This window comes from Perognathus longimembris, chromosome 2 (assembly GCF_023159225.1).
Source record: "Perognathus longimembris pacificus isolate PPM17 chromosome 2, ASM2315922v1, whole genome shotgun sequence".
Taxonomy (NCBI): Eukaryota; Metazoa; Chordata; class Mammalia; order Rodentia; family Heteromyidae; genus Perognathus; species Perognathus longimembris.
The window spans coordinates 48147043-48170298 of record NC_063162.1 but is presented as its reverse complement, the minus strand read 5'-3'; the positions used below and the strand labels follow the sequence as shown (position 1 = coordinate 48170298).

Here is a 23256-nt window from a genome sequence, read left to right as displayed (position 1 = left end):
AAGGGGAGGCTTGCTATATTTCCTAAGCTGTTCTCAAACTTATGGGCTCAAGTGATTGCGAATAGCTGGGACTATTGGTACATGCTACCTTGCCTTACTTGATTTATTTTATTTTTTTGATGCTGGTCCTGGCACTTGAACTCAGGGCCTAGGAGCTGTCCCTGAGCTTTGTTGCTCAAGGCTGAGACTCTACCAATTGAGCCATAGCTCTACTTCCAGTATTTTTGGCACTTAATTGGAGGTAAGAGTCTCAGGGACTTTTCCTGTCTCAGCTGGCTTTGAACTACTGTATTCAGATCTCAGCCTTCTGGGTAGCTAGGATTACAGAAGTGAACCACCAATGGGCACCCAGCTGTGAAGACTATTTTTAGGAGTTTATCTTTCCTGTTCTAATGTTACTAGGATTTAATGTTACTTTGGACTGGCAGTGCTAGCTTAGAGCCCTGTTTGTATTTTCTCTGTACTCAGGTCAGTGTCCTTTGGCCATCTTCTCTGCTATAAAATGTATTTTCCAATCTAGTTAATAATTGTTCAAAGCTAAAGCCATCTAAACAAAACCAGACTAGTTTAAGATGCTAGGTTACAAGGAGCATCCATTTATCTGGCTTATTTCCCCATATGTTGAGCTGTGAGTCTGCTGGTTTTATTTCTATGTAAAGTATTACCTAGAATAATATTTATCCCTTTGGACTAAATCCAGCTGCATAATATTTGGCCATTAAACCAACACCTCTTATGACTAATTCTGGTAGTAAACTCAGGGTTGATGACCACGGCTCTTTTGTTTTCATCTTTTATCCCAAGTAATGTAGGAAACCGTCATGTAGGAATTGCAACCACATACATCTTCAAACAGGGTTGAAGCTGAGTACCTCAGTTTCGTATAAGAAATAGCCATGTTTGTCTTTATTTAGAGACTTACTTGATTTTTCTCTTCCCTTTGGCTTCCCTTTTACACCTATGAGGTAAATATCCAAAAGCCAAAAAGGTCAACAGATTTAAATATTGAAGAAAAACAGAGTAGGTTGGGAGAAAAGAAGGGGAAGGAGCCAAAAAGGAGGAGTTGTGAGGACAGGATGTTAAGGCCACAGAAAATCTGAGAATAGTCCCTCTTGTCTTCATAAAGATGTCCTTAGACTAACCACAGTTATTTCTAGATTGCACAACTTGAAACACATGTCTTTTCAAAAGAACATGCCTGTTCAAAAGAGCTGTCGTAGCTTATCAGTCTATCAATCTGAATTTGCTATTTTTTTCAACTGAAATTGATCAGTGATAAACCTACAACTGTTTTGTCATAAATAAAGAACCTGAGCAAACTCTGTTCCTCTGGCACAGAGAGTCCTAGGCTGTGTGACACATCTCTGAGGCTTACCGGACTTGAAGTAATGGACAGCATCTTAGACTGTGGCACTCGAGGCAACACCAAAGGATGTGGTTCACTCAGCTCTTGGGGACTTTCTGAATCTGGTCTAGTGACTTCAACATTGCTCTCATCATCTAAGCAAAGGAACAGAATCCATTAATCAATCTATAAGCATCTGCTAACCCACAGCAACATGTTTAACATCTGTGCTGTCATATGTGGTGGCCCCAAGCCACTCGGTTATGTTGAGACCTCCATCTTTCCATCCCAACCAATAACTTGGCATGGTGGCATGTACCTATTGTCTCAGGTATGTGGAAAGTATAAATGAGGGAGAATCAAGATCCAGGCTAGCCTAGGCATAAACATATACCCTGTTTGAAAAATAATGAAAGCAAAATGGGTCATGGCTGAAGTGGGAGGGTGCATGCCTAGGAGTGCTGCCATGCCTTGCATTCAAAAACCCAGTACCACCAAAAACTTAAAAAAAAAAAAAGAAAAAAAGAAAAGAAAAACCCAAAGCAAACACCAGACAAGGTGGTACACGACTGTAACCCCAACACTAGGGAAGCTGAAGCAGGAGGACTGCGAGTTCAAGGAAAAGCCTGAACCACACCAGGAGACCCTGTCCTAAAAAGAAAAAAAGTACTGGAATATATGAGCTAAGCACAAAACAACAAGCATACAGTATAACTGCATGATAAGACTAGAAAAGAACTAAAATTACAATAGCACATGGTTAATAGGGAACCCAAATAAAAAGATCAGAGGAAATTCAGGAATACAAGGTAGAAAATGAACTGGGCAGTTAAAATGCATGTAAATTAAGCAAAATTACACCTTTGTTTCTTTTGTTTTTGTTGCCAGGCCTGGGACGTGGACTCAGGGCCTGAGCACTGTCCCTGGCTTCTTTTTGCTCAAGGCTAACACTCTACCTCTTGAGCCACAGCGCCCCTTCCAGCTTTTTTCTATATATGTGGTGCTGAGGAATGGAACCCAGGGCTTCATGTATATGAGGTGAGCACTATACCCCTAGGCCATATTCCCAGCCGTGCAAAATTACACCTTAAATTTAAAAATGAGAAATAATGCAAAGGAGAAGACAATAGACAATGTCTGGACAAGTTACTAGGACACAAATTACGGAATGAATACAATTATCTTGCCAAAAAAACCCCAAGACATCTAGAAAACTACTGGTACCCAACAACATACAAAGTTTTAAAATTTTGATGAAATTCAATTTATTTTGTTCTTTTGCTACTCATGCACTTGAAGTTATATCTAAACATCTGTTGTTAAATCCAAAGTTATGAAACTTCCTTCTTGTTTTCTTCTAAGATTTTTTTTTTTTTTTGTAATATGAGCTCTTAAATTTAGGTCTGTGGTCCACATCTGAGTTGATGGTTTGAGGTTAGGGTCCAATTTCATTCATGAATGCACTCTTGTTCTAGCACCATTTATTGCTGAAAAAGACTAGTCACCCACTGAATGATCTTGACACCTTGTTGAAAAATCAACTGGCTATAGAGGTGTGGATTTTTGGACTTGGATTTTATTCCATTAATCTATTTGTCTTCAAACTAGTTCCACAGTGTTTTAACTACTGTAGCTTTGTAAATTTTTGCATCAGGATATGTGAATCATCTAATCATTTTTTAGTACTGTTTTGCTTATTCAGGTTTCTTGTATTTCCAAGCAAATTTCAGGATCATTTTGCCCATTTCTGCAAAAAAAGCAGTTGAGTTGTTTTGTGGTATTTGATATTGAACCCAGGATCTTGTCTAACATAGAAAAACATACTATCACTTATGCCAGGGTGTTGGAATTTTGATAGAAATTATACTGAACCTGTAGAATGACTTGTGTACTGCTATCTTTAACAGTCTTACATGGCAGGCCTTCAAATTTCTTTAGGTCTTCTCTAGTGTCTCTCTACAATATTTTGTAGTTTTCAGTGTTCAACTTTTGTACTTCCTTAGTTAAATGTATTCCTAAGTCTCTTATTCTTCTTAATGCTATTTTAAATGGAGTGCTTTCTTAATTTCATTTTTGATTCACTGATTTTGCTGGCTTTATGACTGAAGCTGCTAGGAATGTCATAACCACAAGAAACCATATGCTTCTGAGAGCACACAAAAGGAGACATGGACCATTTCCCAGCTAAGCCTCTACATAAAAACCTGCCCCTGGCCAATACTTTGATCACAGTCTTGTAAACTCCTACCCAGAGGACTAAGTTTCAGGTCTTCTCATTCATAACTGTGACATTATAAGTGTGTATTATTTAAAGCCATTAAGTTTCTGATCATTTGTTCAGTAGTATAGAAAAGTAAGTAATTTGTAACATATTACCCAGAGATTCTTCTACTAGGAATCTACCTAAAAGAAAAAAATACATGTTCCCAGTTTCTGCCATTGTTTATAACAGCATTAAATGGACTAGTCCAGAGTTGAAAGTAACCTAAATGTTCATCAACAGATGAATAAACTGTAGTATAATGATATATTCCTTAGCAGTGAAAATGGATGAATCTCAAAATCATTATACTGAGTGAGGCAACCAAGAACAGAAAAGTTTTCTCTCCCCACCCCCTCAGGGAAAAGATGGCTACCCACAAGTTGAGAGAGACCTCACAAACCAGTCCTGATTTCAGGGTACTAATCTCCAAAATTGGGAGAAAATAATTTCTTGTTAAAGTGATTTAAAAAAAAAATTACTATAGAGGTCTGGGACGGAGCCTAGTGGCAAAGTACTTGCCTAGCGAGTGCAACATCCTGGGTTCAATCCCCAGTACAAAAAAAGAAAAGCCAAAAAGAAAATCATTATAGATTAGTTTGCACTTTATGGAGATTTATGTAAATGGAATCAAGTGATATGTACTCTGGCTTTCCTCACTTAGCATATGATCTTTTGAGATGGGGAGGCAGATTAAAACAGAAAAGGATTAGAAAGGGCATGAACTTTTTGAGGGTGATAGATATATTCACTATTGACTGGTGATGGTTTCATGGGTAGAGTTTCATGGGTAGATACTGGACGGAACTTATCAAATTGTACACTTTAAATGGACAGGGCTTAAATAGTTTTTCAGTAAAGCAGTTTGAAAAAGTAAGTCACTTGACCATGGCTTTTTCCTCAATCATACTGAAGGAGAAAGTATTACAAGCTGTCTATCAGTGTAGATGGCCTTGTAATTAATGAACCCATTCTCAAATATTTACTAAATGCCCATCAGAAATACAAGTGTGAATCAGACCCACTTTGTGATATGATCATTGTCATAATGTGGTCTCTGGAAAACTCTGACAACCTTTGGAGTCTCCAAAGTAGTGTCTTTTCATATGCTTATAGTATGAGTGAATGTTGATGAATCCTGAATAAGTTTAGGATGGGGAGGTTAACTGTCAGGGAAACCAACTGTGTGATAAGCTTTGGAACTTACAGCCCACTCCACTCCCTTGAACACTGTGGGAGAGGGGCTAAAGGGTGAATTGGCCACCAAAAACCGATTATTTAATCAATTACTCCCAAGTAATGAAGCTTCCATAAAACAAAAGGATTGGCTATGAAAGTTTTCAGGCTGCTGATCATGTGGAAGTGCCTGGAGGTGACGTGTTTAGAGAGGGCCTGGGTACTCAACATCCCTTCCTTTTTTTTTGGATGGGGGGGGGGTTGGTCATGGCCACTTCAGTCACAGTGCCACTTTCAGTTCTCTGGTGGTTAATTGGAGGTAAGACATGAACGTTCCTGCCCGGCCTGGCTTTGAACCTCGATCCTCAGATCTCAGCCTCCTAAGGATGACAAGTATGAGCTACCAATGCCTGGTCATCCCTTCTTCTATACTTTGCCCTGTGTGTCTCTTCATCTGGCTGTTCATCTATATGCTTTATAATATCCTTTGTAATAAGCCTGAGTTCTGTGAACCAAATTAATCTGCTTCAGGATCCTAATTTATAGCTGGTGGGTCTTCCAGAAGCACAGGTCCCAGCCAGCAGCCTAGGAGTGTCGTCTGCATTGGGGCATGCTTGTTAGACAGATAGATCCCTTAGACGTGGGACCGGATACTTTCTCTAGGTGGACAGTGTCCAGAACTGAACTGAATCATGGGACATTCAGTTGGCTTGTGTGTGTGTGTGTGTGTACCCTACACATCTGGTTGGAAGTATGTTGTATGAGAATAGGAAAAGCTCTTTCTTTTGTTCCTCATACCCAGTTTTGGCACCACCCCAACAGACTGATTAGAGTTTGGAAATTATAATTTTTTTTTTACACAGATCCTTACCAGAAGCAAATCCTTCCCAGTGACTACGTGTCAACTGCTCCATACAGCCTATAACCTTGTTCCACACATTGTCAAACACATAAGCAAGGATATCTTCTTTCATGCAGTAAAATGGAGCAATGGGAGGGTACCCTAATTTCTGCTTGTTGATAGCTGCTTCTGATTTGTTCCCATGAAATTCCACTTCCCTGGAACAGAAGCAAGGGGAAAAGACTTCATGATTATTCTTTACCTGTTGTCCACCACTGCCCTCTTGGTGCTTCTCTGAATGTGATTGGTGCCCTTTATCCCAACCCTGTTCCTTGCCCAGCATATGCAGCACATGGATGAAGCTGCTTGTGAATTAAAGGAGACAACAGAAAAGACTACATCTCTCCACCACTTTTTTTTGGTGCTGGTACTGGGCTTGAACTCAGGGCTTAAGCACTGTCTCTTAGCTTCTTCACTCAAGGCTGGAGTTTACAACTTGAGCCACCACTTCATTTCTGGCTTGTTGATGGTTAATTGGAGATAAGAGTCTCAGGGAGTTTCCTGTCCAGGCTAGCTTCAAACTGAGATCCTCAGATCTCAGCCTCCTGACTAGCTAGCTACACTGGCAGGTGTGAGCCACAGATGCCTAGATACATTGTTTTTTATTCTCACCCTTTCCCACTTTTCTGCCCTTCCCCCCCCCCCCAAGAAAAGAGTTAAATGCATAGAAACTCCCTTTTCATTTGAGAAAAAAAGAGAAGAGGTAAATAACTTGGGAGAGGCCAGAAGTGAGAGGGAAGGAAGAGGTCTCTGGAAAACCAAATGAAGCTATACTTGGGTTTCTTTTGTAATATTGAATTAGCTTAGTGCTATTATGCATAGAAATCTGCCTATGTTTTGCTGGCTCTAGGGTGGTGTAGGTGAGGTTTCTTTGATAACAGTGAGTTAACTTGGTGCTGTTAATGTATAGAAATGTGCCTGTGTTTTGTGGGCTCTAAGGCTATGTATGTGAACGTGGCAATGGGAAATATGGCATGAAGAGAAGCCAGACTCGTGTGACAACCACACTAATGACCTAAACATAGCCTAAAATGAAATTCTCATGTTCAGATTATGCTGCTGTTATTACTTATTTGGAACTTTTAAAGGTTGAAAGGAATAGTTTCAGAGTTGATAATGTTTCAGAAAGATAGCATGGAATAGGGAAGACTGCACTGGATTTAGACTCGAATGACAAAGATTTTGATTATAGCCCCACTCCAGACAAATCATTTAGCCACTGTAATTCTCACCTATCCTGTAAAGAAGGAAAGTAAAAAAGACATAAATCAGCATTATTATGTGTAAAGTTTGTACCAAATGAGCTTTTATACAAACTAGGTATATATTCCTCTTTCAAATAGGAGTTATACAAGCAAAGTTTATTATACCTCTTCAACTCTCTTGGAGTTCCAGTTTCTACTGGGGATAATTTGCAAAAGGGTAAAAACAAATTAGATAGAGAAAAAATTAACTTATTTTAAAGGAAAGAATAACCAAGCACAGAAACTGTGGGTACATTAGCTAACTGAAAATGAGTAACAGTCATAGATGGAACTATACTATAGTTTTAAGAAAAAATATATTGACACACAAAATAGGAGGAGAATAAAAAGCTTAAAAAACAACACTTACGAGTCTGTGTGATCAAAAGCTAGGTATTCCTCGATGATTCCTTCAGAGAAAATTATACAGTCTTCCTCTTCTCTTTCCATAGCACACAAACCAGGGGCTTTGGCAATGGGATGTGCTTTATGAACATAAGAAGATGAAAGATGTACCTTCTTTCCCCTTACACAAAATCTGGGGAGTAGAAAAAGAGCAAATAGTATGTGCAATATAAACAGTTCTCACTGCAAGTCATAGGACTTGGCACAACTCCTGTCTCCTTGCCCTGACAAATCTTCCTGGACTATTTCAAGTCATTTATTTATTGAGTACTAAGAATCAAAACCTACCATGAGGGGCTGGGGATATGGCCTAGTGGCAAGAGTGCTTGCCTTGTATACATGAAGCCCTGGGTTCGATTCCCCAGCACCACATATACAGAAAACGGCCAGAAGTGGTGCTGTGGCTCAAGTGGCAGAGTGCTAGCCTTGAGCAAAAAGAAGTCAGGGACAGTGCTCAGGCCCTGAGTCCAAGCCCCAGGACTGGCAAACAACAACAAAACAAAACAAAACCTACCATCACATATGCTAGGTGAATGCTCTGCCATTAAGCTCTAACCCCATATTCTATGTATTCTGTGTCTTAATAACCTATTTTTGTTTGCAGAACAGTAAAGTTACATACCAGCTACAGACCGGTTCTGCTTGGGAGCACTGTGTACTATCTAATATCATTTGCTATCTTTTTGGGGTGCAAACCGCTATGCTATAAAAAAAAAGTTAACAAAAATGAAGAATATGTTTAAGATACCTCCTTTTTAAGATACCACCATAGGTTACGTACCTATTTCAGTAACCCCATATTGCTCAAAAATCCATGTTCCTTAAGGTGCATGGGTATAGTTAATATTTAAATTTCATACCTAGACATTCAGAAAATATGACTCATTTCAGCAGGTTTGCTTTGAAGACAACCAGTCAAATGTGAGCAACACTTTCTGGCACTGGGGGTTGAATGCAGAAACTCAGGCTTATTAGGCAAGTGTTCTACCACATGAGTCATGCCCATGGTCCATTTTTGTTTGTTTTACAGATAGGATCTCACACTTTGCCCTACTGGCCTCTGACCAGGATCCTTTATTCCTTTTTGTGCCATAGTATGTTTTTTTTTTTTTTTTTTTTTTTATGGAGGAGAAAAGGTAAACCTATAATAGAACTTTTGAGCATGGTTGCTATAGAAATCTTTTAGAAGACATTTTTGGAATATGTATTAGAAGCCTTAAAATAAATATGTACTTTCTGAGGGTGGTGGCTTAAGTTTATAATCCTAGTTACTTGGAAGGTAGCCCAGGGAAAAAAGTTTGCAAGCCTCCATCTCAACTAATGACTGGTCACAGTGGTGAATACTTGTCACCTCTCATGACATGGGGAAACATAAGTGGGAGGATACCTGGGCAAAAAAAGCAAGACCCTACCTCAAAAATTACCAATGCAAAAAGACCTTAGTGAGATAGCTTAAGTGGTACAGCACCTGCCTAGCATATTTGAGGTCTTGAGTCTACTTCCCAGTACTGCTCCCCAAAATGAATAGGAAATAAACATTCGCTTTGATTCAATGATTTCACTTGTTGGGACATTTTTTAAGGATGTAAGATTTAGCTATCAGAATTATTATCAAAGTGGAATAAGGGTTATAATGGTGAAGAGTGCTTAGCATATGCAAGGCACTGAGCTCAACTTCCAAATACTGCCCCCCCCAATAAAAAAAATCATCTCATCAAAGAATTGTTTATAATCGTCAAAAACAAAAACTAGCCCAGATGTTTCAAAGTGAAGGATATCAGGATGAGTTGCTTAAATAATGGTGCATTTATGAATGGTATTGAGTTAGTGTTGAAGAAAACTAGAAGATGTTCCCAGTGAAGTGTTAAGTATAAGAAGATAACAAAATATATGTAGGAGTTTCATAAAAACTATACACATCTTGGAGAATGCAAGATGCCCCCCAACCCATTTTTCCCTTTTCCTAATAGTTATTGTGATTTAATTCAGGCAGACAATACATCCTCAAAGAACTACATTTCCCAGCAACCTTGCTGGCAGATGTAATAAAAAAATATGAGCAGAAGGATTACGTGGGACTGTGAAAAGGGCTGTTTAAAGGGACTTGCTTGGCTGTAAGGGCAAGGTAATAACTTTTTATACTTCTTCCTTTCCTCTTTTGTACTACCTGGAAAATGAGTGTCATGTTTGGAACTTTGTCAACCATCTTGGACTGTGAAGAAAACCACGGATGATACTGTGGGCTAGGATGCTGTAGCAGAAAGATGAATCTAGGTCCCTGACAACAACATATTACCATTATACTAGCTTCAGATTGCTTTTCTTGACTTGTTTTATATAACAAAAAATAAACTTCTCCCTTAAATCATTCAGTAGAGTGCAGGGCCATACGAAATGTCTCTGGGTGCTTTGTATTTCAGTTTTGCTGTGTTATAGCAATGGAGAATAATAAAAGCTTTAAAGAACTGGAATGTCAAAATCCTTGCGTTAGGATCACAGTGGTAGTAGGTTAATGTGGTTGAGAAGCCACTGCAAAAGACCCACCAAGAGCTGAGAACAGCCTAGATGACAGCAGGAGGAGGGCAAAACCATGTCGCAACCAGCTGGCATTACTGTTCCTAAGTCTTTAAAGCAGATTCTTTCCCCTTTTTTCTTTTTTTCAGGGCCTCACACTCTTCCTTTACTTTTCTGCTCAAGGCTGGTGCTCTATTACTTGAACTATACCTCCATTTCCTGTTTCTAAAAGTCTTTAAATCTGAGACTGAAAATTCTAAAACAGTGGTTCCCAAGTTCTGTTTGACAGATTTATGACAAAAAGTTTACTTATCTAGACACAAATGGAGACTAGCCAGTAGGTCTACAGGATTATCATTGGTAATGCTGTATTCCATGCGCTTTAAAAAAAAATGCAATGCTGCTGATTGATTTCAGGCATTCCTACTTGTTAGATCAGTGCTCTATCGCTTGAACATTACCTCCATTTTTTTTCTTTGCCAGTCCTACCACTTGGACTTGGGGCCTGAGCACTGTTCCTGGCTGCTGCTTCTTCTTCTTCTTCTTTTTCTTTTTTTCTCAAGGCTAGCTCTCTACCACTTGAGCCACAGCCCCACTTTGGGCCTTTTCTGTGAATGTGGTGCTGAGGAATCGAACCCAGGGCTTCATCGAACCCAGCACTCTACCACTAAGCCACATTCTTAGCCCCACCTCCACTTCTTTTGCTTTTTTATTGTTTTTTTTTGGGGGGGGGCGGGTCCTGGGGTTTGATATCAGAGCCTGGGTGCTGTCGTCACCTGAACCTCTTTTGCTCAAAGGTAGCTCTCTACAACTTGAAGCCACAGCTCCACTTCTAGTTTTCTTGTGATTAATTGAGGTAAAGAGTCTCATGGGTTTTCTAATCTGGGCTGGCTTTGAACTGTAATCCTCAGATCTCAGCCTCTTGAGTAGCAAGGATTACATTAATGAGTCACCAGTGCCCAGCTACTTTTTTTTTTTTTTGCTTTGTTTGTATATAGCGCTTCACACTTTTGCCAGGACTGACCTAGAACTTCAGTACTCCTGTCTCTGCTTCCAACTAGGATTAAAGACATGTACCACTGCATCTGGCTACTTCATGCTTGTTTTTGGTGGTAACTGAGGACTGAACTCAGGTCCTCATACTACTTAAAGCTTTTCTGTGTTATTCCTATTTGGGTTTTTTTGGCATTAACTCTGGCCTTGCATTTGCTTGGCAAACATACTAACTACCATGTAAGCCATGGCCCAGGTCCTTTTTTGTTTTAATTATATTTTGGATAAGATCTCAAATTTGTGTCTGGGCAGGCCTAGGACATGAGTTTTCCTGTCTGTACAGTACTTTTAAAAAAAATTCTTTTTTACATATCTTTGTTTTTTTGGTCATGGGGCTTGAACTCTGGGCTTGAGCTCTGTCTCTGAGCTCTTCAGCTCAAGGCTAGCTATGTTCTACTTTGAGCCACTTCGCCACTTCCTATTTTCTGGTGGTTAATTGGAGATAAGAGTCTCACTGACTTTCCTGCCCAGGCTGGCTTTGAACCTCTATCCTCAGATCTCAGCCTCTTGAGTAGCTAGGATTACAGGCATGAACCACCTCGCCCAGCTACATATACTTATGTTGCTCTAATTATAAGGTGTGAATCACCCAGTAAGTTGGACAAGTTTTAGGTCTTCTTTACTTTCTTCCTGGGACTTCTAATAGTCTCAATCTCCATGTCCCAAGTTGTTTTAACTTTTTGAATAAGAAAAAATTACATAATAAGGACAGGTGTGGGAGCTGGGGATATGGCCTAGTGGCGAGAGAGCTTGCCTCGTATGCATGAGGCCCTGGGTTCGATTCCCCAGCACCACATATACAGAAAACGGCCAGAAGTGGTGCTGTGGCTCAAGTGGCAGAGTGCTAGCCTTGAGCAAAAAGAAGCCAGGGACAGTGCTCAGGCCCTGAGTCCAAGGCCCAGGACTGGCAAAAAAAAAAAAAAAATAAGGACAGGTGTGGTGGCACAATCTATTATCCCACTACTTGGGAGGTAGAGATCTGGAAAATCAAGATTCTAGGTCAGCCTGGGAAAAAGTTAGCAAGACCTCATTTCAACAAATAAGCCAAGTGTGGTGGTGGTTTATTTGGTGCAAATGAAAGGATCAAGGATCAGTAAAGCCCTTCCTGAAAAATAAAGCAAAAATCATCTAGGGGTATAGCAGTAGGTAGAAGCAGCTGCCTAGTCAGCCTGAGGCCTTCAATTCAAACCCAATTACTGTAAATCTACAGTAACTTAGAGGTACAATGAAATTTTAATATACACAAAGACTATTACCAATTCTTATAGAACCTTCTGTATTCACCTAATATTTGTGTATATAAAGAAGTATCTTAATCTTTTTTTTTTTTTTTTGGCCAGTCCTGGGGCTTGAACTCAGGGCCTGAGCACTGTCCTTGGCTTCCTTTTGCTCAAGGCTAGCACTCTACCTCTTGAACCACAGTGCTACTTCTGGTTTTTTCTGTTTATGTGGGGCTGAGGAATCAAACCCAGAGGCTTCATGCATGCTAAGCAAGCGCTCTATTGCTAATCCACATTCCCAGCCCAGTGTCTTAATCTTTTGGTGCAGTTGGCATGCTAGAATACAAAAGTGTTTGCATAACAATACTTACAAAGCAGAATCTCTTTCTTTAGACAAGGTTGCTTCATGTAAAGCTGAAACAGCAGGAGATCTAGGATACAATTCATAACCTTCCCTTGGAGTGATTATCTGCCTACCAAGAATCCTTCAAAATGAAGAAACACAATTACAGTCACATTAAAAAAATCTAGGCATATTTGAAATAAATGTAATAGCTCTACATAGAAATCCCATATATACTTAATCTGGTACTAAGAAGGCATCCTGGGGAAAATGTCAGTCTTTACTACAGGTATGTCTTTCTCTGATATAATGGAGATGGAAAAGATAAAAACCCAGTGGTTAAAAAAAAATCCAAAGAAAAATTAAAAATGAAACAGCAAACATTCATAATTTGCCTTTCATTCTCTGTATGAATCAGCCTTTCATTCTACTACATTAATCTGAATTAAATCAACCAAAATGAATGAAGGTCTGGCCAATATAATGAAAGCTATGAGTGACTTTCTTAGAAACTTAAACCTTATGAAAGTCTGTTTACTAAATGGTTCCATTGTGGTTTCTCAGGGAAGGTCCTGAACTGCCACATGTCTGCTTTTGAGCACACATGAGAATTGACTTGCAGCAATCAAATGTATCTGTGTAAACAAATACATTTTCTGATCTTCATATTCAAATAAAGGATCTTCAGATAGCCAGATCTTAGCTACTTTTACAAGAAACTTCCACCAATTAAGTTATTTTTCAGCTGAGGCCTTATACCACATATCATATTTACATACACTAAAGACATGCCCACAAGGAGACATGTCCCTAAAGGTTCTAGACATGACTACAGTTACTAGTAGGACTTGAGTACCTGAAGTGAGGAAAGCTAGAAGTCCACTGTTGGCACTCTTCCTGTAGACTCCCAGTATGTGAACTCGACTTCTGCTCATACAGGAGCTCATCGATAGCCATGAACATTGCTTGTACTTTTTCAGTGGCATTTTGGTCAAGTTCCTAGAAGGAAGTATACCCCTCAAATGTTTAAATAAACTTGAACTTTTATAAAGAAAGAATGAAACGGTATCAGTAGCTCATTCCTGTAATCCTAACTACTTAGGAGACAGATCTGAGGATCGTGGTTCAAAGGCAGGCTTGGGCAGAAAAATCCTCAAGACTCTTACCTCCAATTAACCAGTAAAAAAAAATGGACTAGTGGTGTGGCTTAAGTGTTAGAGCACCAGCCATGAGTGAAAAAGCCAAGCAAAAGCACTAAGTCCTGAATTCAGGCCTTTGTATGCAGAATGTACTCTGATTTTGCTTTAAATATTTAGTCCCTTTAAAATATTTTATTTAGGGCTGGGGATATGGCCTAGTGGCAAGAGAGCTTGCCTCGTATACATGAGGCCCTGGGTTCGATTCCCCAGCACCACATATACAGAAAACGGCCAGAAGTGGCACTGTGGCTCAAGTGGCAGAGTGCTAGCCTTGAGCAAAAGGAAGCCAGGGACAGTGCTCAGGCCCTGAGTCCAAGGCCCAGGACTGGCCAAAAAAAAAAAAAAAATTTTTTTTTATTTACATGAAAGAAAAATTAGCTTTTATGATCTCATGGAATTTTTTTTTTTTTTTTTTTTTTTTGCCAGTCCTGGGCCTTGGACTCAGGGCCCGAGCACCGTCCCTGGCTTCTTCCCGCTCAAGGCTAGCACTCTGCCACTTGAGCCACAGCGCCGCTTCTGGCTGTTTTCTGTATATGTGGTGCTGGGGAATCGAACCTAGGGCCTCGTGTATCCGAGGCAGGCACTCTTGCCACTAGGCTATATCCCCAGCCCTCATGGAATTTTTTAATGTCCTTTCAATTCCTACTTAAAGATTTACAGAGGGCTGGGGATAGAGCCTAGTGGCAAGAGTGCTTGCCTTGAATACATGAAGCCCTAGGTTTGATTCCCCAGTACCACGTATACAGAAAACAGCCAGAAATGGTGCTGTGGCTCAAGTGGCCGAGTGCTAGCCTTGAGCAAAAAGAAGCCAGGGACAGTGCTCAGGCTCTGAGTCCAAGGCCCAGGAGTGACAAAAAAAAAAAAAAGATTTACAGAAATACCTATTTCCAAAATATAATTTTAGCTAGGCATCTATGGCCCATGTCTGTAATCCTAGCTACTCAGGAGGCTGAGATGTGAAGATCACAGTTTGGAGCCAGGCAGGAAAGTCTGTGAGCTTCATCTCCAGTTAATCACCAGAAAACCAGAAGTGGTGCTGTGGCTCAAGTGGTGCTGTGGCTCAATTGGTAGAACACTAGCCTTGAGCTGAAGAGCTGTATTCAAGCCCCATGACTGACAATAAATAAATATAAGTATAAAATATAATTTTAATTTTGTCATTAAGGTGTTGTACAGAGGGGTTACCATTTCATTAGTCAGGTAATGAGTACATTTCTCTTTCTGGAAAATGTCATCCCTTTTCTTTCCCCCTACAGAAATATCTATTTCTTAAGGTCACATTTTGATTATAGAAACTTTATTACAAATATTTGAATAATATAGAACAGCATAAAGAAATAATAAACTATCTTTGATTTCATAACCGAGTTAATGATTGTCAATTTTATTATCTATTTAAGAATTGGATCTTACTGTGTTGCTCAAGCTGGCCTCCAACTCCTGGGGGCTTAGGTGGTCTTCTTGCCTCAGCCTTCTGAGTAGTTGGAACTATAAGTGCATGCCACTCAGCCTTTCCTTAATGACTGCTAATTTCAGTAGCCATTGGAGCTACCAATAGTTTTGTTTTGTTTTTTTAGAGCAAAAGACAGACACCTTTGTATATATAAGTTTGTATTAGGTATCTTCCACTTGACAATTTATGTTATATTCTTGCCGCCATACTCCATCCTTTAAAGAGTCTCAAGAATAACTAAAATGCAGAGTTGATCATGTTATCTGTACTGAGTCTATATTTATGTACTGTTTTATATACCACTGGAAGAAAAGCTATACCTCCTTGTAAGTGTAATATGAGAACTATGTATTCTCACTTTGTAAGAATGTAAATCAGCCTCTATCTAGTAGAACTTTACCTGAGAGTTTCTTTCCCAATCTGTTTGTCAACTTGTTAGAAATATATCACTTTTTTGTTTGTTTGTTTTTTGGTCCATTGTGGGGCTTGAACTCAGGGTCTGAGTACGGTCCCTGAGCAATTTTTTTTTTTTTTTTTTTTTTTTTTGCCAGTCCTGGGCCTTGGACTCAGGGCCACCCTCCCTGGCTTCTTCCAGCTCAAGACTAGCACTCTGCCACCTGAGCCACAGCGCCCCTTCTGGCCGTTTTCCATATATGTGGTGCTGGGGAATCAAACCGAGAGCTTCATGTGTAGGAGGCAAGTGCTCTTGCCACTAGGCCATATTCCCAGCCCAACCCCTGAGCTCTTTTGCTCAAGGCTAACTCTCTACCACTTTTCACTACTACATCGCCACTTCTGGTTTCTGAGTGGTTAATTGGAGATAAGTGTCTCACAGGGACCTTTTGGCCCAGGCTGGCCTCCAGTCACAATCCTCAGATCTCAGCCTCCTGAGTAGCTAGCTAGCTGATTCTTCTTCACCTTCCAGGTCTCAGCAACTCTTCATTTCTCGTTCTTTAGCTGTTTCTCTTGGCTCTATCCTTCAGTTCACTATTATTTTGTTTCACTGTTGCCTACCTATAGACGTATTTCAAGTACTATTTACTTCTAAGAGTTAACTGGTTCCTCATGTCTGCCTGCTTTTAAACTAAAATCATTACCTACTTTGTTTTAAGCCTTCAGTAACTTTTTTAGGATTATACTTGGGTTTCAACCCAGGCTGTGTGTAGTCAGTTGACTGCTGAGCCTGTTTTGTGCTGGCTATTTTTAAGACAGGGTCTGGCTTCCTTCTCCAACCACTTGCCTGGACTGCCACCTCCCATTTTAGGTTTCCTGTCATTGCTAGGATGATAGGTGCAAACTACTGTGTCCAGCTTGTCTTCACGGAGTCTCAAGGACTTTTCTACCCTGACTGGCCTTATAACGGGATCTAAGTAGCTATGATTGTAGGTGTGAGTCACTGGTGCTCTATAAGCTTCCAATAATTGTAATGGATATTATCTTGTCCTTTACTCTTTAAAGATCTATAAATTTGATTTAACTATACCAATAAATAATTTATATATAATAAAACACACGCTTTAAGTGAACACAATGAGATTGTTTTCACAATAAAATCTGAAAAATATATCCACCCAAGTAACTACCATTTCCAAAGGAAAAAAATATGATTTTTTTCTTTGCTGTCATTCTCTCAACATTTCTCATGCCAGAAAACCACTGAGTTGGGGCTGGGGATATGGCCTAGTGGCAAGAGTGCCTGCCTCATATACATGAGGCCCTGGGTTCGATTCCCCAGCACCACATATACAGAAAACGGCCAGAAGTGGCGCTGTGGCTCAAGTGGCAGAGTGCTAGCCTTGAGCAAAAAGCCAGGGACAGTGCTCAGGCCCTGAGTCCAAGCCCCAGGACTGGCCAAAAAAAAAAAAAAGAAAAGAAAACCACTGGGTTATTTTCAGGACTATAAGAATTTCATAGAAATAGTATCATGAAGGGATGGACTTGTGTGTTTGCTCCCTTGGCTTGGGAGAATTCTTCTGAGGCTCATTCATGTTATTACATATATTGGTATTTATTACATCGTTGTTGAAAAGCATTCCTTTTAAAAATACCTCAATTTGTTTATTCATTCTACAGTAAAAGGACATTCACATTTTTCCATTGTGTTACTATGAATGTAGCTGTTATGAACTAGTCTTTTTCTATATGTTTTCATTTTTCTTGAATAAATACATAGCAGTGGAGTTTTTATAAAATGTATATTAGTAAAAGGAATTGCTAAATTATTTTGTAAAGTAGATGGACATACAATTTAACACTCCTACCAGAAATGAGAGAGAACATTAAACTTTCTCTGTATCATTTCTTTTTTTCTCTCTCTGTATCATTTCTAATACTAGCTTACTGTCAGGGTTTTCATTTTGTTTTTGTCGGTTGTATAGCTTGAACTGGCAAATTGGGCACTGTACTTGAGATCTTTTTGCTCAAGGCTAAAACTCAACCTCTTTGAAATAGCATCACTTTTAGTTTTCTGGTGGTTAATTGGAGATAAGAATCTCTCAGACTTTTCCGCTCTGGATGACTTTGAAGCATGGTCCCAGCCTCCTGAGTAGCTAGGATTAGTCATGAGCAAGCCCCAGGACTAGGAAAAAAACAAACAAAAAACCCCAGAGATATTGAAGTGAAAATACTTATTGCATCACAGTGATGAATCACATAAAATTTGTCTTTTAAAATTTCTTTTAAGGTTGAATTTAAAAAAATAATTGGATAACATTTTGTGCAAATTTCACTAGTCAATATATGGAAGCAAAACGATGTAAAAGTAAAATTAGAACCACATTCTTTTTTTTTTTTTGGCCAGTCCTGGGCCTTGGACTCAGGGCATGAGCACTGTCCCTGGCTTCTTTTTGCTCAAGGCTAGCACTCTGCCACTTGAGCCACAGCATGACTTCTGGCCATTTTCTATATATGTGGTGCTGGGGAATTGAACCCAGGGCTTCATGTATATGAGGCAAGCTCTCTTGCCACTAGGCCATATCCCCAGCCCTATATTTGCTGTTTTTACTTCCAAGTTGGAAAGGTTATGGGAAGCGGAGGAAGCAGTGTAAGCCAGTAGACACTGATCACTTAAAGGAGACAGACTGTTTATTTATTTATTTTTTTCGTGCCAGTCCTTGGGCTTGGACTCAGGGCCTGAGCACTGTCCATGGCTTCTTTTTGCTCAAGGCTAGCACTCTGCCACTTGAGCCACAGTGCCACCTCTGGCCATTTTCTGTATATATTGTGCTGGGGAATTGAACCCAGGGCCTCATGTATATGAGGCAAGCACTCTTGCCACTAGGCCATATCCCCAGCCCTTAGAACCACATTCTACATGCTATTTTTCCACCTGCTGTTTTCATTTAATAACATTTGAAATGGAGTAACAGAGAGGTTCATGAGTGGATTCAGTGTGGTAACAGAGTGGCTCAGATTCCAGACCCACAGGTGCTCTCCAGTGGTTTAAGTTAAACATCAAGCATCTCTGAGGCTCAACTACTGTATCAATAAGACAAAGCAAGTACTGAAGAAAGCAAAGGATGAATGCTTCTTTGCAACTGTGTGCTCAATTTAAAAATTAAGGTGTAAAGGAACAATACAGAAAAGGGAAGAAATAAAATATACTGACAAATCCTAGTTTCCAAAAAGTTCCAGAAATTCCATCAGACTGATTTACATACAACTCACACCATATCCCCAGGAGAAGTCTGAGCTGCCTTCTGTGCCTGTGTAACTTGGAAAAGCAGACCTTGAGTTCCCAGTGTCAGTTGACGTATAAGGTGATTCTTGGGTGATGTCAGACTCACTAAATGCAGAATTTGGAAGGAAGAAAGACAAAAAGAAAAATTCTCATATTTACTCAAGTTTCTGCTGCGGTACCTACTTGGCAACTTATCAGACAATAAGCCTAAGTACAAATATACCAGAGGAACAAGAAAAAAAAAAAGAACTTGAAATTCAAGATATGTAAGAAAATCCTACGTAATTTCTATAGAATTGATGGCAGCCATTACAAATAATTTTAGTCATAGTTTATTATTAGTATTTAATATTATATAATATAATCTAGACAACTAAAGGTGTTTCAGACATGTTTGTTTATTCTTTATCTTTTTTTGTTTTTGTTGGTTGTGGGGCTTGAACTCAGGACCTGGGTGCTGTCCCTGAGCACTTTCACTCAAGGCTGGTGCTGTACTACTTTGAGCAACAGCCATTTCTGGTTTTCTGGTGGTTAACTGGAGGTAAGAATCTCATGGACTTTCCTGTCTGGGCTAGCCTGACCTATGATCCTCAGATCTTAGGCTCCTGAGTAGCTAGGATTACAGGACTGAGCCACCAGCACCCAGCTGTTTATTTTCTTCAACTGGTATACAAGGGGGTTATACCTTAACATTTATGTACCCAGTGAGAAATATTAGTAGTTTCTCAACTTGTAATGACACTTAGTTTACTGAGTACTTTTACAGATCTTGATCTCATTTAATCTTTTCTACCTATGATATAGACTCTAACTAGTTTCACTTAAAAAACAAAGAATTAGAGATTGAGTTTGAGATTTTATTTGTTGCCAGTTCTGAGGCTTGAACTGGGCCTGGGCACTGTCCCTAAGCTTCTTTTGCTCAAGGCTAGCACTCTACCACTTGAGCCACAGCGCCACTTCCAGCCTTTTCTGTTTATGTGGTACTGAGGAATCAAACCCAGGGCTTCAGGCATGCTAGGCAAGCACTCTACCAATAACCCACATTCCCAGCCCCTCCTGCCCCTTTTATATCAGGGTCTTGCTGTACTGCGACTTGAACTCAGGGCCTTCAGCTCTCAAGCTTTTCTTGTTTACAGCTGGCACTCTTGCTACTTCAGCCACATCTCCAGTTCTAGCCTTTTGCCTCTTAATTGAAAATAAGAATCTAGCCTGGGCTAAGCTTCTAGCTCTAATCCTCAGCTCTTAGCCCCTGAGCAGGTAGATTGTAGTCATCTGTCACTGGTACCCAGTTGATTTGTATTTCTTTTTTAAATTTTTATTATTTTTTTGCCAGTCCTGGGGCTTGGACTCAGGGCCTGAGCACTGTCCCTGGCTTCTTTTTGCTCAAGGCTAGCACTCTGTCACTTGAGCCACACCACCACTTCTAGCCGTTTACTGTATATGTGGTGCTGGGAATTGAACCCAGGGCTTCATGTATACAAGGCAAGCCCTCTTGCCACTAGGCCATATCCCCAGCCCTGATTTGTATTTCTTTTTTTTTTTTTTTTTTGGCCAGTCCTGGGCCTTGGACTCAGGGCCTGAGCACTGTCCCTGGCTTCCTTTTTGCTCAAGGCTAGCACTCTGCCACTTGAGCCACAGCGCCACTTCTGGCCGTTTTCTGTATATGTGGTGCTGGGGAATCGAACCCAGGGCCTCATGTATATGAGGCAGGCACTCTTGCCACTAGGCCATATCCCCAGCCCTGATTTGTATTTCTTAAAATAATAATTGCCATTAATATTTACTTAGCACCTACTATACATGCTAAACAGTGTGTCAAGCCATTTAGACTTTTTTAACATCTCTTTTTTAAAATATACATCTCATTTAGTCATAACATCATTTAAATGTGATATACTGTCAAGTAAGTAATTTGCCCAATATAATTCAGCTAATATACAACACGACTAGGATTGAAAATCAGGTACCAGACATCTCATGCACCCAATTTCCTAACTACATAATCAGTTCTCAGAGATTATGAAAACAAATACAGTGTTGTTAACAGCTAACCCAGAGTGAAAATTAAATAGCAGTGATAGTACTGAAAATGTCTGACTCTATTGTGCAGGATGTCCTTGAACTCATAGGCTCAGGCAGTCTCTGCCTAAGCTTCTCCAATTCATAGAAATTGTTTTGTTTCACTAGCACAGACTTGATACCACTTACTTAAAAAAAAAACAAACCCTTTGCCATTGGCAAGTGCAATATGCAAACAAGTACACCGTGTTAGTACCTTTGAGAACTTGTATCCTTTTCATGGCTGTCATTGGGAGACGAAACTTCATCCACTTGCTCTGGAAGTGGATGATGATTAAGAGCAGGTTTTGTTATTCCTTTCCTGTGAAAAATAAAGCTTTTTAGTAACTTGATTTGGAAGGTAAGTCACCTACTTTCTGCCACCCTAAAACTGTGCTGTCCAGTGTGGTAGCCACCAGCCAGTTACATTGTAGATCACTGGAATTGTGTTTGAAGTGTACAGCATATTGGGTTTCAGAGTCTTAGGATAACATGAAGAATGCTACAATAACACATTAATTTTTTCTTTCTTTAAAAAAATCGTTATTATAGGGGCTGGGGATATAGCCTAGTGGCAAGAGTGCCTGCCTCGGATACACGAGGCCCTAGGTTCGATTCCCCAGCACCACATATACAGAAAACGGCCAGAAGCGGCGCTGTGGCTCAAGTGGCAGAGTGCTAGCCTTGAGCCGGAAGAAGCCAGGGACAGTGCTTAGGCCCTGAGTCCGAGGCCCAGGACTGGCCAAAAAAAAAAAAAAAAAAAATCGTTATTATAAAGGTGATGTACAGAGGGGCTGCAGATAAGTCAGGTAAAAAATACATTTCTTTTTTGGACAGTGTCACTTCTTCCTTAGCTCGCTCCTAGTTTTTCCCTCCCATCTCCACCCACAAGTTCTATAGTTCTTTTTCAACACAGTGTCTAGTGAATACTGCATTTGTTCACTCTTTGTGTCTCCATTTCTGTTCCTCACCTTACCGTCTCAAAGGCAAATAAATGAACAAACAAGGTAAGAAGGAAAAAACCCACAGCCAGATCCCATTGGCTCACATCTGTAATCCTAGCTACACTGGAGATTGAAATCTGAGGCTCATGGTTCAAAGCCAGCCCAGGCAGGAAAGTCCATAGACGCTCATCTCCAGTTAACCACCACAAAACCGAAAGTGGCGTTGGGGCTCAAGTAGTAGAGCACTGGCCTTGAAATAAAGTGCTCAACGACATTGCCCAAGCCCGGAGGTCAAGCTCCACAATCGACAAAAACAAACAAAAACTCTCTTGTTCCCATTTCCTGGAGTTGACTGTGATAAGTTTTGTTATCTTTAATACAAACTTAAATATTTTAGATATGCTGAGTCAAAATTTATTTTCATTATAATTGAAAATTCAAAATATCACATTCAAACTAAGCAACCTAATTACAACATTAAATTAACCAAAACCAGTTACAAATTCAAATTTTCTCCAGTTATCCAGTCAAAAGTGGAGCTGTGGCTCAAGTGGTAGAGCATCTGAAGCGCAAACGCTAAGGGACAGTGTCCCCGCCCCCCCCCCCAAAAAAATTCCTCATCTTCTGATGCTTAAATGCCAGGGAGTGTGCTTTAGAATCGGTTGAACATCAGCGCCACGACCTCCTTCCTTGCTGGCTGTGTTACCTTTGGCCCACCACAATGTTTAGAGCTATGGTCTTTATTTGTAGAGTGTGCAAAATAACAGTCTCAACCTGCTGTCTTCGCTGCTACGATTAAATGAATTAATGCTTGTGAGCATCTTTGCACGTGTCTGCCTCCAGCTGCATTCAACTCTACAGTAACATTCCGCTAGGAATAACTTCTGGAGCAGTTGGTAGCCACAGACGGTAGGGCCCGACGAGGAGATCGACTCCCAAAATTCAGTTAGTACAGCCCAAGGCCAAGAGAGACACGGGTGACACGCCCCCGGCTGGAGACGGAGGGAGAGGCGGCCGCGTCCGTCAGCGTGGGCAGGGAGGAACGCTTGGTCTTCCCGCCGGGGAGCGAAGGGCTGGACTAGGAGCGTTCCTCCGACGCCCGCGGCCCGACCCTGCCTCCAGCCTTTGCCCCCACGGCCTGTCCCAGGGCCGGGCAGTTCACTCACAGCTCCAAGCTCTGCGGCACAGCCTTCCGAGTGTATCTGGAGATCATCCTCCGCTTCCTCAGCCGCGATCGAGACCGGGGCGGGTACGCCAGGGTGAGGGCGTCTGGGCCTGGCTCCCCCGCCGGCTCCGGCCCGGCGCTCTCCTGCCACCTACCGGCCCCGTCTCGCCCCGTCACCTAGACTCCGGGTCGCCACCACTCCTGAGTTCCCACCTCCCCAGTCTCCCACCTCCCAGCTTCCCCACGGGAGCGGAAGTGACGCATGTCGCATCCTCCAAGTCCTTCCGGGGACGCTCA

At 40.8% G+C, this 23256-nt stretch overlaps 1 protein-coding gene across 4 annotated transcripts in view; it reads right to left on the bottom strand.

Annotated features, from left to right (window-relative positions):
• The window catches only part of Fam149b1 (family with sequence similarity 149 member B1), a 34221-nt gene extending 11054 nt beyond the window's left edge, over positions 1-23167 (bottom strand). For all 4 annotated transcript variants that reach the window (XM_048338999.1, XM_048339000.1, XM_048339002.1 and 1 more), the window contains exons 1-8: positions 22961-23167; positions 21068-21172; positions 18780-18897; positions 13318-13460; positions 12490-12603; positions 7297-7464; positions 5653-5840; positions 1376-1500 (exon numbers count right to left, since the gene is read on the bottom strand). In XM_048338999.1, coding sequence (XP_048194956.1) covers positions 1376-1500; positions 5653-5840; positions 7297-7464; positions 12490-12603; positions 13318-13460; positions 18780-18897; positions 21068-21172; positions 22961-23007 — 1008 coding nt within the window. In that variant the 5' untranslated portion in view covers positions 23008-23167. The remainder of the gene's footprint in view (positions 1-1375; positions 1501-5652; positions 5841-7296; positions 7465-12489; positions 12604-13317; positions 13461-18779; positions 18898-21067; positions 21173-22960) is intronic.
• Positions 23168-23256: the final 89 nt, after the last annotated feature.